The following is a 13956-nucleotide window of genomic DNA, read 5'->3' on the forward strand; positions in this document are numbered from 1 at the left end:
AAGCCTATGAAAATGAACAGGAGCATAACAAAGAGTGGATGCTGGTCATTTTTTAAAGTGGTGTGGCATACATGTTTTAGCCCAAGTTAGTGTGTGAGCAGGCCTGAAATACCAGCGTTTCTCTAGAAGTGCCACCATCAGATTGCTTTTAAAATAATATGTTGGTATAAGGAGAAATAAGATTTACAAAAAGTTCTGTAGGGGACTACTCTGAATTTATCTTTTCTTCAGACGCCAGATCACCAAAAGTACATAAGAGCATTTCACTGCAGCAAATCTTGGCTGTGGTCATCAGAATAATTACACTATCCATAGAAACAGTGAATGCACAACAAACAAATATATATTTCTTCCACACCATTACTGATGCAATACAAGATACAGTTACTACTATCACAACAAGGATAAATATAATTCGGTAAATGACATGCCTTAAGAATTGGCAGCAGTTCATTAAATAATAATAATTTTATTGTGATTTAGTTGAAATATTAGAACTTTACACAAAATATCACATAAAACATAGAACAATTCAATGTACCAAGTAAGTACTGACAACAATAAAACAGTAGAACACATCTTTCATAATTATACAAAGCTGCAAAAATACAAACTTCATATAACTCATATCTTCATAATTCTTTACACTATAGGAATATGTGTAAAAGATTACATATAAAAATAGAAAATTCTAATATTACAAAGGTGTACACATGTCTAAAAAGCACATTATCAGTGCATCCCAAGTAAATCATTTCAACAATAAAAACAGTAAAACTGATCAAATCAATTCAGCCAAGCTAAATTAAACTGGTAGCAATAATCTTCTAACCTGGATCACTACTCTATACAGGGCAAGTTGGGAGGATATTGTATATGAGTTAAGACAGTAGGCCCAAAAGGAATCTCCAACAATACTCTCGTAACTATGAACAAGTTTTCCCAATAGATTCATATATAGCAGACCCAATTTGGGGCAAGAGGTAAGGACATGCCTGGTAGTTTCCAAGGTGCTTGGATTCTTAAAAATACGACAGGTTGTATCATTTAAAACTAGGCCCTGTTGCACACCCATAATAGCGAGGACCTGAAGTTGATTTGTTCGAAGCCTTAGCAGGAAATCTCTTACTGGCGGATCAGGGCATAATAATAAGTAGGGCTGAGTTCTCCAGTACCTGTGTATTACATTACCCACAGTGTCATACCCTTTCAATCTTTCAAGGTAGGAATAATTTTCACACCAATCCCAATGATTTAATTTATGCATAAAAGATTTTTTTAAGTGAATAAATGGTCGCATTTTCTTTTCTGCGTGAAGCCAACCAATCCCGAGGAAAAGTGATTCGTTCAATGTTTTAAAGTTATCTCCCCGCTTAACCTTCTCGAGATCATAGTTATTTCCCGCTATCGCAAGCAGTTTACATTTCGGTGCAGAAACAGATTTTGAATAGAAAACTCCCCTGGTATGCAAAGCCATACCTCTCAAGGAAGTTAGACCTAGCTCAAGTCTCAAATATTGCATAGAGCATGATGGACCCAGACCTAGCACAGCTCGCCAATATTGGCCTTCTAAGATATTGAGCCAGTCTAAGTCCTGCATAGCTAATGCTTCGAGGCCATAGAGTATGGCTGGGAAAAAGCACTGCTGATATAACTTTATAATGCCTGCCAGGCTAAAACCCGCATTACCTCTTGAGAATTTGCAGGCCTGTAGTGTTAGTATTTTGGCTTGTCTTTTTTTACATGTAATTATCCTATTGTAATTAGAGGTTATGTCAAACTCCAGGCCCAAATAAGGGTAGGAATCAGCAAACTCGATCAAAACCAAGCTTGATTCAATACCCAGGCGGATGGATCCCTTACTACTGATCCGCATTACCTTTGTCTTCCTCAAGTTAATGGTCAAACCCAGCTCAGAGGAGTACTCTGCTAATTCCTCAAGCAAGCTCTTGATGCCCGATATTGTTCTATCGAACAGTATCAGGTCATCTGCATAGAGCATACCTACTACTGGGGTTGGCCCCAACCTAGGGGGGCAATTTAACCTTAATCCAATACGAGGGAGTAAGTCAGAGATGTAAAGATTATACAACGTAGGCGCAGCTACACATCCCTGCATTACTCCCATATTAATAGTAATAGTTTCAGTCACAGCACCTTCATTATTGAGTCTTACCATAGCACTGTTTTCACTATTTAGTACTATTAAGATCTGAACTAACCAGACGGGACAGTTGAGGCTGGTCAACTTGGTCCAAAGTTTTTCTCTTATGCCTGATCGAATGCACTAGTGAAATCAACAAATAACATATATAGAGTAGAATCGTTATTACTCATTGTGGTATTAATCAATGAATCTAGCACTCTGATGTTATGAGTGGTGCTGGCCCCAGGTCTAAATCCCGTCTGGGCATAGTAAAGAACTTGTTCAGCAACTATCCAGGACTCCAGCTCTCTAAGCACCAGAGTCGCAAAAACCTTGCCCGTAGCATCCAACATGGACAAAAGTCGGTAATTGGTTACCTCCCTACGTTCACCTTTCTTGTGAACCGGGATCAACACCGACTTTTGCCGTGTCGTCGGCACAGTGCAAGAGCGACAGACCCGGGAAAAGAGAGCTAGAAGAATCTGAGCCCAGTTAGCTGGATCTTTTTTCAAGACAGAGTTTGCTAGGCCGTTTGGACCAGGTGCATTAGATCTCTTAGAATTTAGAATCACTTGTTTTATACTTTTAAAATTCATAAGGAGTGGCCAAGGTTCTGCATCTCCCGTGTTACAGCAAGAGTGGATGTTAGGATTGTAAAACCTACCCTTCACATGTTGTACCCATTTTTCAGTACTACAGTATTCAGAGGGGATTGGATTCATTAGCTGCTCACCACCAGTCTCAGTCAGTGATTGCCAGATTTTACGAGTATCTCTACTACCAAGGACCTGGATGAATTTTTCCCCATCTCCCTCTTTGTTGTAATTTTCGATAGTGGTAGAGCCAGGTATGGTACTATCGTTTGAGAAACTTTATACAAACACCTATCTCTTAAGAGATTACCAAGGGATAACCTGTCCCTCTACAAGCCCTGAGTTCACGTCTCAGTTGCTGTTTACGGTTCCGGATGTTTATATCGAATATCGTTTTACTCTTACTCCCCCAATTTATCTTTGGCGATGATTTCGGCAACCATCCAGATCAATCCCCCAATCCACTCTTCAATGGCCTCGAGGTTTTTGCCCCAAAGAAGCTGCTTTATACAGCAGTGCATGGGAAAAGCAAACATGTTCAACCTTTCAATATTCTTTTCAGACCAATGGATCCTATTCCCTGCCCGATTGACAGCCACATTACTACAAGGACACAACTCCTCCTGTCCAGCAGGGCCAGTCATTACTAATATGGCCACAGAGTGGTCACTATAAGAGTTCAATACCATCTGCAATCGTAGAACATACTCCAATAAGGAGTCAGAGATGGCCATATAATCTAAAATGGCTGACTTGGAGCCAGAAATCCAAGTTTTCTGTCCGGGGAAATCCCCCTCAGCACGCCCATTTAGGACCGTACAGGAGAACTCCCTAAGCAAATCTAACCAGGCCTTCCCCTTAATATTTGATTTTTTATTAGGAATACTACAGTAATCTGAAACATGTTGATAGCCCCCACAACCACCCACATCAACCAATTTTGCGTTCCAATCACCTCCAACAATAACTGCTTGATCATAGGAACTTCCTTGCCAAGCAGAATAGATGGTGGTCAATTGGTCAATGATTTGATCTGTGTAGGCTTCCCAAATTATTAAAATATCCTGATAATTGCCAAAGCCCCCTAGGGGAGAAACTTGTACTGACAGTATGTTACCTCCAGAAGGAGCTTGGTATACCAATCTTGGGTTTAATGAAGCTCTAGCACCGATCAATAGGCCACCGCTCGGGAGACCCCTATTCTGTCTAACAGCAGCAACCTGAAAGGTGGTAAAACCATCGAACTCAACATCAAAAGTACACCAAGTCTCCTGTAACATGAGCACATCCTGAATCGCCAGGAATTCTGAAAAGGTACCTTCATTTAACCAATGACTAAAACCTTGAGTATTCCAACTGGCAACAGCCCAATTTCAATCTGAGCCAGTTTTCAGCACAATCATGGCCTTCAACCATTCCCACCCCTGTGCATCAGTGCAGTTCATCTTGGATTTAACAGGCAGAATTTCTGGGCTAGTGACTTTTTGGTGCGCTACCTGAGCACAGTTACATTTAGTGCAACCGTCTTTTGCCACTTCTTCAATGGCTGGCATATCCAGCACATATCCCAAATGTTCTAATGAGTCTTTATGCAGTCTAATTAAAGATATGGTTTCAGGTAGGCTGCAGTGCAGCTTAGTAGTATGGGCCCCAGCAATACGAACAGGTTCTACAAAGTCAAAATCGTTAAGAGTTTAAAATTCTAAGAGAGGGTATTTTGTTGAGTAAAGCCAGCAATAGAGTACCTTTTGATCCCTGTATTAGTGAAATGGTTAAAGTCTTTGGATCCAGATTTACAGGCATAGGACTCAGTGACTGAGGAATGGTGGCGCTTGCACCAGCACTTAAAGTTGGTTGAATATCAGAAGTAGTAGGCGGCACCCCCCCACCCCCCATCTCTAAGTCTAAAATAGAACTATTTATAGCTGGTACCAAAGGAGCAGAGGATTGGGGGCCCTCTTCAATCAACCAACTTGTAAGAGTACCTACTGTCTGCGCAGCACGCCTTTTTTCTCCGTGCTGCTCGTTTTCTTAGTTTTTTTGACAGATTAGCACTATTAGGCCGCAATGTGGAGTTCAAAGGCTGATCGGATCCCAGTGGTTTATCCCCCAATGTAGGTAAATTAGTGGGAATATGTACAGCCTTCCTCTTTGTTTCCTGATGATTTGAGGTATTGCCTGCCCATTTTTTTACATTTGTCTTAGCTGGAATAGCAGTTGTCACTGTTTTCGGATCTTCCAAAGTATCAGGTATTACAAGTACAGTAACTTCTTGTCTAGGCAATGTAGATTTGCTGGCATTTTCTGGCAGAGAATCCAATTTTAGCTTCAGTATTGACTTTTCAACAGAAGTCAAATGGCTACCTAATGTTGCAATAGCAAGGCCTTGCTTTTTCAGATCTTCATGAATAGTACCACATAGCTTTAACAGCAAAATTCAATATTCCGTTATTTTGAGCAATATTAGATGAGTCATGTGAAATGGAGTCCACCGGGAGCGACTCGCTATTGGTGCTTGCAGAGTCCGGCACAAGGTTAGGACTTGCCGAAAGTCTGGTGTCCTCCTGTGGCATAGTCATAACTGAACCCCCCAGTTCAATTTTTGATGCCTCTAAAACCAATGACTACACCATTTTGTTTTGGAGCCCCTGGTTACCTAGGCACGCAGTAGTGGAAGACTCCATCACCACATTAACCTCTTGTTCTTCAAGAGTTGGTGGTACAGGGAAGTCTTTACCAAAAGGAGCTTCATTTCCCCCTCTGTCAACAAGGGCTGAGGAATGGTCCTGTAAAACATAGCACAGTTGTAGAAGAGAGTCATTATCGAGGTCCAATGGTCGGTAACTAGTATTGTCCTCCAGATTTTGCCCAGGCAATTCCACAGAATGTGTGCCTGTATCTTGATGTGTGGTTTTGGCTCTGAAAAATGCATCAAGGGGACCTGTAGAATGGGTTTGCACTCGCATGGAACTCACCCCCATTCTGGTGCTAGCATCCTTATTTATGGATGTCACCTCGGGAGTGGAACGCAAGTTTGCTGATCGAAGCCCATATGGTTTCTTTCAATGGGTCACCCATTTACCTCGATTTGCCGCTTTCCCCGGCATCAAAATAAGCACAGGGTAGTAGCACTTCAGAATACCGCTCAAAAGATCACATACAGTATTCAAATTCAAAGGTTAAAGAAGAGTTCAAAGGCAACAGCCCACAGTCACTCTCCAATGCACTATGCTTTAATTGAGCAGATAAGTACAATTTCTATGATTGTTCCCAGCAATCAACTAACTACAGAGTATCTGTTAACTATACTCAGTTAACTATACAAATCCTGCACCACTGACCAGTTGCTTCAAACAAAGCCAAAAGGCAACAAGAGGCAAATAAAGTAAGCGGGCAGGTGTGTAAAAATAGTGAGGTCACTCACCCCAATTCAAAGTTAGCTGCCACCCGCGTTTAAATCAATCCGGGTGAAAAGACAGGCACAGCAAAATCTGCCTGCAGAAAACGAGTGGCTGGGCCAGCAAATACAACCCAGACAATGCGTTGATTCACTTGTTTACGGGACCGTATTTTTACCCCGAGCATCCGCACCGCTCCACCGCCCCTCCGACAGGCGTTCTTTGTGTTCCCGCAGTTAGAGGAATGGACCTAGCAGCGTTACACGTCATTAAATATGAAAGCAATTATACGAGCTGTACATCAAGCTGCAGCTTTAATTTAATTTGATGTCACACTTTTTTGAAGGAGTGAACAATGAGCATGCACAGTGAAATTGAAGTAGACTCCTGAAGGAATATGAGCTGACATTTTAATAATAATTGTGGGTAAATCTGTTTTGGACAGTTAACAGGTTTCAGGAGTGGCTTCCTGGTAGTAGTAATACCCAGGCACCAGTGATATTTTATAGACATTTTTGTGTATCTTGTTGATCTCTGAATAATTGCATTCTTTGTTCATAAATGGAGCTGATGTCTTTCGCAGTGGCTGAAAAAAGTAAATACCATTTAGAGTTTGCTTACATGAAAAGAGCATTTTAACAGGAAGTAAAATGTGTGTTTCTTTCATTTGTCATCGCATTGTTTACCCTGCTTTAATTTTCCATTAGTTTAGGATATATTGCAATCAGTGCAGTGGTGCGTTACACTCCAGATGTTGCAGACAATCAGCGACTGATGAAAGGGCCTTTGCCTCAGGTTAATCAAACTGAAGCTTCTGCAGTCAGGGAGGTATGCCATTGATCTCCTCTGTCAGAGCACATTCCTCTATAATATGCACCTTGCGTGGTAGGCCAGAGGAAGTCCCATAGCTTCATGCTTGATGCCACTTATTTAAAGCACATTGCTTCAATATAACGGAACCCCTATTTAAGATCTCCTTAAATAGCTTAACTAGTAAAAAGTTCTCTCATACAAATTATTTTCTTTTTACAGTGACGTCAAGCTATGTGGTGTCAGGTTGACGTTTAAGGTATGGATTAACACTGTGTAAGGAATCCCATCCTGTTTCATTAGGATGCAACAAACACCTTGCAAGTAAGCCATTCCTATCTATTTGGGATGCAACGCAACAGCCGTAATTGTTGCTATGGGGAAGGGGCAAAAGAGCAACAACTGGACATTTTACAGGCAAAAATGAAGAGCAGGTGGCAGAGTAAGAAAAGAGATGAAATCCAGAGCTTGTTGGGGTTACTGTACTGGAGCCCGTGGAAACAAGTTCTCATCACGTGTCAACTTACAGTCATATATGAACATATTTGACACTTACAGTCATATAAGAACATATCAAAATGCAGAATTCTGTAGATGCTGGTCCACCAACAATGTTGTACTTGGAATAGTTATTGTGTGCATATGAGTTGTCAAGTGCTACTACACTGTACATTAAACCTAGATACATTGCACAAAGAAATATATTTATTAATAATGGGACGAGGCAATTATCATTATCAACAATAATTGATCCTAATTGGGGAGTATTAAACACAGAGAACCTGCAGCTGCTATCCTCCCAAAGAAGTGTTCTTTTTTTGTATGCTTTTTAAATAAAAAATGTATAACATGCGAAAGACAAAAACAGTGTCATAAATTAACCAATAAACATCATCTAGACAATGTATCCACATATTTATACAGTTATTACAAGAAGTATAAGAAGCAGAAAAGATGAGGAAAAGAAAGAGCAGACAGGAAGCGAGAAAGAGTAGAAATAAAAAGAAGGAACAGAAAAAAGAGAGAAAAAAACAAAAAAAACAAATAATACATGAAACAGCAAAAGGGGAAGTTCATAGCATAAAGTTCATTAAAGATATTCCATATAGCATAATAGTTGTCAGCTTTATTCAACCTCTGATAAGTTATCTTCTCTCTACTTGAAAGAATGGCTTAATCCTGCAACCAGCCATCAATTGAAGGCTTAGCATCACTCCTCCAGCATTTCAAGATTTGTTTCTTAGCTACCAAAAATGCCCTATAAGACCAAAAGCTGGCTGACAGAGAGCTGACTACCAGCCGGAAATAAGGCTAGCACAAAAAACAAAGGAGTGTGAGGAAGCGATAGATCTAAGATAAGCTCCATATGCCGCAGGACTTCATCCCAAAAACAAACATTTTTCACACAGGACCAGAACATATGCAAACCAGTGCCAACATCCGACTTACAGTTCCAACATGTATCATCTTGCACAAGTTGCAATGCTTTATTTTCGAAAGGTGTCCAGTAAATACCATGCAGTACCCTGTGCTGGGTGAACCTCAAATCCAAGTCAACTTTGTATCTGCATGGTATTTCACAAATACGACTCCAATCTACCTCCAACAAATCAAAGCCCAATTCCTGTGCCCAATGCCTTGTTCAGATGGAACGCTACTGCTCATCTGTGCTAGAAGCGTATATAGAGTAGAAACCGATAGAGGTGTACTCTTGGAGAAATGCAGTATTGGAGGGACACTGTGTAATGAGGCATTTAAAGGTGCAAATACATTTGCACAAACATCACAGAGGATATGATAATGGCAATCCTCCGATACATGCAGCTTATATTTAAACCTAAGGAACTCGAATGAGAGCATCAAAACTCCATTGTGTACCTGGACCAGATGTCAGATGCCAGCAGACTGCAAAGAGGGACACGAGAGGGTATGATTATTAAAACATAATGCTGAGTTCCGCCAAATTGAAGATTCCGTACTCAGTAGATATTTAACCCCAGGGCTTTCACAACATTTCTTCCAATCTTTTATGAAATGTCTGATAAACGGTGTGGATTTATCTGCAGCAGTCCTTTTTTCCATACTAAGAAGGCAGTCCAAGGAAACTGGCTGCACCATGTTCTTCTCTATGTGAACCCAATTCAGGCAGCTAGCAGCTTCCTCTCTTAACCAGAAATGTAAGGTGCGTAAAGCGAAGGCTCGATGGAATGAGACCATATCAGGGAAACCAAAACCACCTAAGCGTACTGGTTTCATAAGTACATCAATTGGGATCCTGGATCTACCCACCTCGCCCCATAGTATATTTCATAGAACTATGTTAATGTCACAAAGTAAATCACCCGTCAAAGATAGAGGAAGCATACTAAAGACATAAAGCAGCTTTGGAAGCAGAGTCATCTTTATTACGTTAATTTTACTCCATAATGTTAGATTCAACCTTCTCCACTTCAAACATAACAGCGCTATCTCTGTAAGTTTGATTTGAATATTGGCAGCTAATTAGCAGTTACACGCCTAGAAATTTGAATTCCCAGATACATGAAATCATTATCTGCCCACCGATCCCGTTCAACTCCAAAAAGACCTCTGTGACACGATACCGAAATTGGAAAGTTCAATGTTTAAGATACATTGATTTTATAATCCGAAATTTTGCCAAAATGAGTCAGTGTTAAGATGAATTCCTTAAAGGAAGGCTCTGGATCGGATGGTAAAATTAGAAGGTCATCTGCATAAGGAATGACTTTAGAGGTACAGTTACCCACCGTTTTATACCAACATTTTCCCTGATCACAATAGCCAGAGGCTCCATAAATAGATAAAGTGGGGACAAGGGGCAACTCTGGCTTGTCCGCTGATAAATTTGAAAGCAATCCGATAAACAATCATTTACTATAACCCAAGCCTCCACGTCCTTGTGGAGGCCAGTAAAGAGCTTCAAAAACTGAGTGCCACAATTCGCTCTCATTAGTACTTGCCGGAGAAAAACCTGGCTAACCCTGTCAAATGCTTTTTCCGCGTCAATACTGATTGCAGCATAGGGGTCCAATGAGTTATTCTTCAAATGTACAACATCCAATAGTTCCTTTAAGTTATCATAACTATTCCTACCAATGATGAAGCCTGTTTGGTTTTGATGGATACATTTCAGGAGTAGAGGGTTAATCCTTACCGCATAAATCTTTGCTAAGAGTTTAATCTCTGCATTCAAAAGTGATATTGGTCTATAATTACCGCAAATTGTGTGATTCTTGCCCTGTTTTGGAATCACTGATATTACCGCGGTCTTCATGGAATCAGCCACTTGCTCAGAATCAATGATCTCTTTGAAAATTCAACTAGGAATGGTCCAAGCAGGGAGCTAAACGTTACATAAAACTCAACAGGAAACCCATCTGGTCCTGGACATTTACCAGGTGCCAATAGTCCCATAACGTCTATAATCTCCTGTCCTGTTGTAATTTCATTTTCCAGGCAAAGTTTATCGTCATTGTTTAATTTAGGGATGGGGATTTGATAAAGGTATTTCAACACTTCATACACGCCTTTTGACGATATAGTGACACATAAATTCCTGGAATGTACTCCAAATATCCTCATTTTTTCTAAGAGACAGCCCATTACCCTCCGATATGGAGGGCACCTGCCTTCCACGTTCTCTACCCCTAAGTCTGCTATCCAGCAATGCACCCGACTTATCCCCACGTTCCCAGAATACCTGTCTGGTGTAAAATATCTCTCTCTCTGCCTTAGCATGAATTATGCCACCCAATGAGCGTCTAGCCCTTAACATAGCAGATAGAGTAACATCAGAAGGGGAAGCAGTATGATCATCTACAGAACGCTTGTAAGTAGACTCTAGATGTACATATTCCGCACCAGCCTTTGTTTTTTTGTAAGATGCATAACTAATTATTTTGCCACGTAGGTAGGCCTTCAGCCCATCAAAGATAGTAGACAAGCTATTAACCGAGCCAGCATTATCTCTAAGAAAAAGCAAAATTTCAATACTTGTTTAACAAAATCTTCATCAGATAATAAGCGCGTGTTGAAACTCCATTGTCTATTGCTCCTTTCACCTCCCAAGGATTGATCCAGTTCCAGAAACACAGAAGCATGATCAGACATCACAATTTCCCCCATATTTGAAACCTTTATAGCACTATGAAGATCTCTGCTAAGTAAAAAAAAATCAATCCGTGATGAAGTTCTAATGAATGGAATGAAAAACAATCAATGAAAAAACAATACTGTCTCTTATCTGGATTTAATTTGGGTGCAGCCAGTCTAGCCTTTCCTTACTGTGACATTGCATATTTTTCTGGGCATCTATGATAAAATAAGCATGAGAAGTGTTATTACGTGGTTAGATTGGCATTTTGGTGCCGCCAGTCTAGGTATGTCTCATTGTGTCATGGTATTTTTTACTGTGAATCATCAACGCTACAGCAGACATGTTAAGTGTTATTAAGTGTCTGGCCTACATTATGCAGCCAGTTTTGACATGTTTTCTTAGTGTGGCATTGCAATTTTAATAGCAAAGCGGGAAGATAGATCAGCGGGTTGAGGGCTCGCGGCTGCAACCTGTGTGTGATCTGCAGGTCGCAGGTTCGAAATCCCGGCAAGTCCAACTCAGCCTTTCATTCTACCGAGGTTGCAAAATGAGTACCAACTTCGGTTGGGATGATAATTGTTTGTAAATATGTGCTATCTATAGCGCTTTGGCAAAAGGGCTATATAAATAACAAATCATTATCATGAATTAAAGCATGAATGCTCATGTGCACTGTTGGTGACTTGCATCTATTGGATTTTTGAATACTGTATTATAGCAGCAACTGGCAATGTAATTGCTCTACTTATCATATAATGACAATAACTGACACGCAGCTTTAATTGACATAATATGGAAGTGACTGGCCAAACAATGCTGAAGTGGCATATCTATGGCAGTGCCTCGGCCTATGTTGATTCTATTGAGTCTAACACTATCATATCATAACGCCACCCATTGGCACATGAAGGAAGTACTCTTGTTAGAATGTGTCTGGTAAATAAAATATTCCGGTCTGCTTTAGTACCTATTTGGTATTTTCAAAATTGTACGTTTATGTACTTTTTTTTATACCTGCAAGCCACCTCCTGTGATGTCACCAGGATTAAAGAGGAACTGATGCCATCTGGGTCAAAGGTCACGTGACACAATTTCCTGTAATGTCACCCAACGTGTGATGTCACTTCCGCTACCCCTGGCCTTTTGGTGAATCGATGTCCCTGATTGAGAGAATGACATAGACAGCACAATCACCCTAATAACCAGTTGTTTTGCCATGGCTAAGACATCCCAAAGCCACATTTGTCGGGATCATCTTGGGGCTGCTGTGCTTCAAGTTGCTGACAATGATTGGAGTGACGTAGGGAAGATAAAACATGACAAGGAGTATTTCTTCAGAGCCTGGCTAACTAGTAGGTTATTCTCAGACAGGTACAGGTTGTGATTTGTGGGATCATTGGTAATATTATGAATTTAGCAAATGGGAGTTAGAAAAGAACTTCCCTTCCCTTTCAGGGAATTTACCCCACACAGGTAAATGTATAACCTTTCCTGAGGACAAGACTTTCAAGAACCAAATCTGCCTGGTCTCTACGGGGGCAATCAGGATCATGGTGCCAGGGCTGCTATGCTTAAATGTGGGGGTTACATTAGGAAGCAGTGCTGCTGGAGGAAAAGCATTGAGAAATGGTTTCTAAATCAAATACCAAGCAAATAAAATACACATTTCTTGCTGCAGTCAGCAATGAAGATGATAATAATATAAAAAATATTCATTCAACTTTACCTTGAAAGAAACCTCCTCCATAGCCACCAGTATAAACCCACGCAGTGTGATCATAGCCTATGCCCCACACTACACCCTGGCTACTGCATTCCACAACTCGTAGGTGCCCCCCGATCTGACGCCAGAACCTGAAATTGGAGAAAAGCAAATATGCTCAATTATATTGAAACTTAGATGAGCTCAGTGACTTGCAGACATTTCCTATGAACGATTGTGCTGAAAATCTCTATGAATTGAGTGATCAATGGTTGTGTTGGTTTAAAAGGGGCTATTCAAATGGTCAAAGACTACACCATTAAATGATAGAAAAAAATCCTAAACACACAATACATTTCTACACATGATGTCCAACTGCCTCACTGAATTATCTCTGTGCAAGTTGTACTGTGGGCAGCTGGGGAACGGTGAGCATCAAAGATCAGGAATCTGTGAGGAGATTCATGGTGAGCATGGGCACTTAAAGGCTCCATCCTAACATCCTCAGGTTGAAAAGCTGTCCGCATGGGATCACAGTGGTGGCTCCAAAGGATGTTAACTGGACGCCCTTTGATGACATGTCCACCTTCAATCTCTACAAGGCCTACATACACTGGAGTCACCTAGTGAGCTAACAGCGAACATGGTGAATGGTGTAACTTCACATGACAACACCTGATGGAAGGCATTTTTGAAAGATAGATGGAGAGGATTTGCAATCCTGGTGAAAGAGAATGTTCAAACTGCCCACGCTCTAGACAGTGCTAGCCAAACACATACATTTTCCACTTCTTGCTGGCACTGGTGAAGGGAAGGGTATTTGAACTCACCACCATCTGTTCATTAGCTGCTTGACACTCTCTGAGGGAGTTCATCAGCAGCAGGAGGGGCATGTAGCCATCTTCAGACAATAAAGATTGGGAAGACATGATTACCTGATAACTGATGCCTAGTACGGAGGCTACAGGACGAACACAAACTTAGCTTGTGGACTTTTCTCAACAATCTACTTTGTGGTGCCTTATTGTGAAGAAGTGTGTCTAACCACCTGCCCACAGCCCAGTCATCATCTTCTTTTCCCACTATTACAAAGCAATGCAAACCCTGCAAGATTAAATCAATATACTAGATGCAGTCATATCTAATTTTCTAGATAGATATATAATCTACGTTACCAGAATTCAAACATA

At 40.8% G+C, this 13956-nt stretch overlaps 1 protein-coding gene across 3 annotated transcripts in view; it reads right to left on the reverse strand.

Moving 5' to 3' along the window:
- Positions 1–13956, reverse strand: part of TECPR1 (tectonin beta-propeller repeat containing 1) — a 1334260-nt gene that overhangs the window by 473139 nt on the left and 847165 nt on the right. For all 3 annotated transcript variants that reach the window (XM_069645650.1, XM_069645652.1, XM_069645651.1), the window contains exon 15: positions 12791–12918. In XM_069645650.1, coding sequence (XP_069501751.1) covers positions 12791–12918 — 128 coding nt within the window. The remainder of the gene's footprint in view (positions 1–12790; positions 12919–13956) is intronic.

This window comes from Ambystoma mexicanum, chromosome 2p (assembly GCF_040938575.1).
Source record: "Ambystoma mexicanum isolate Mex_15411 chromosome 2p, UKY_AmexF1_1, whole genome shotgun sequence".
Classification (NCBI taxonomy): Eukaryota; Metazoa; Chordata; class Amphibia; order Caudata; family Ambystomatidae; genus Ambystoma; species Ambystoma mexicanum.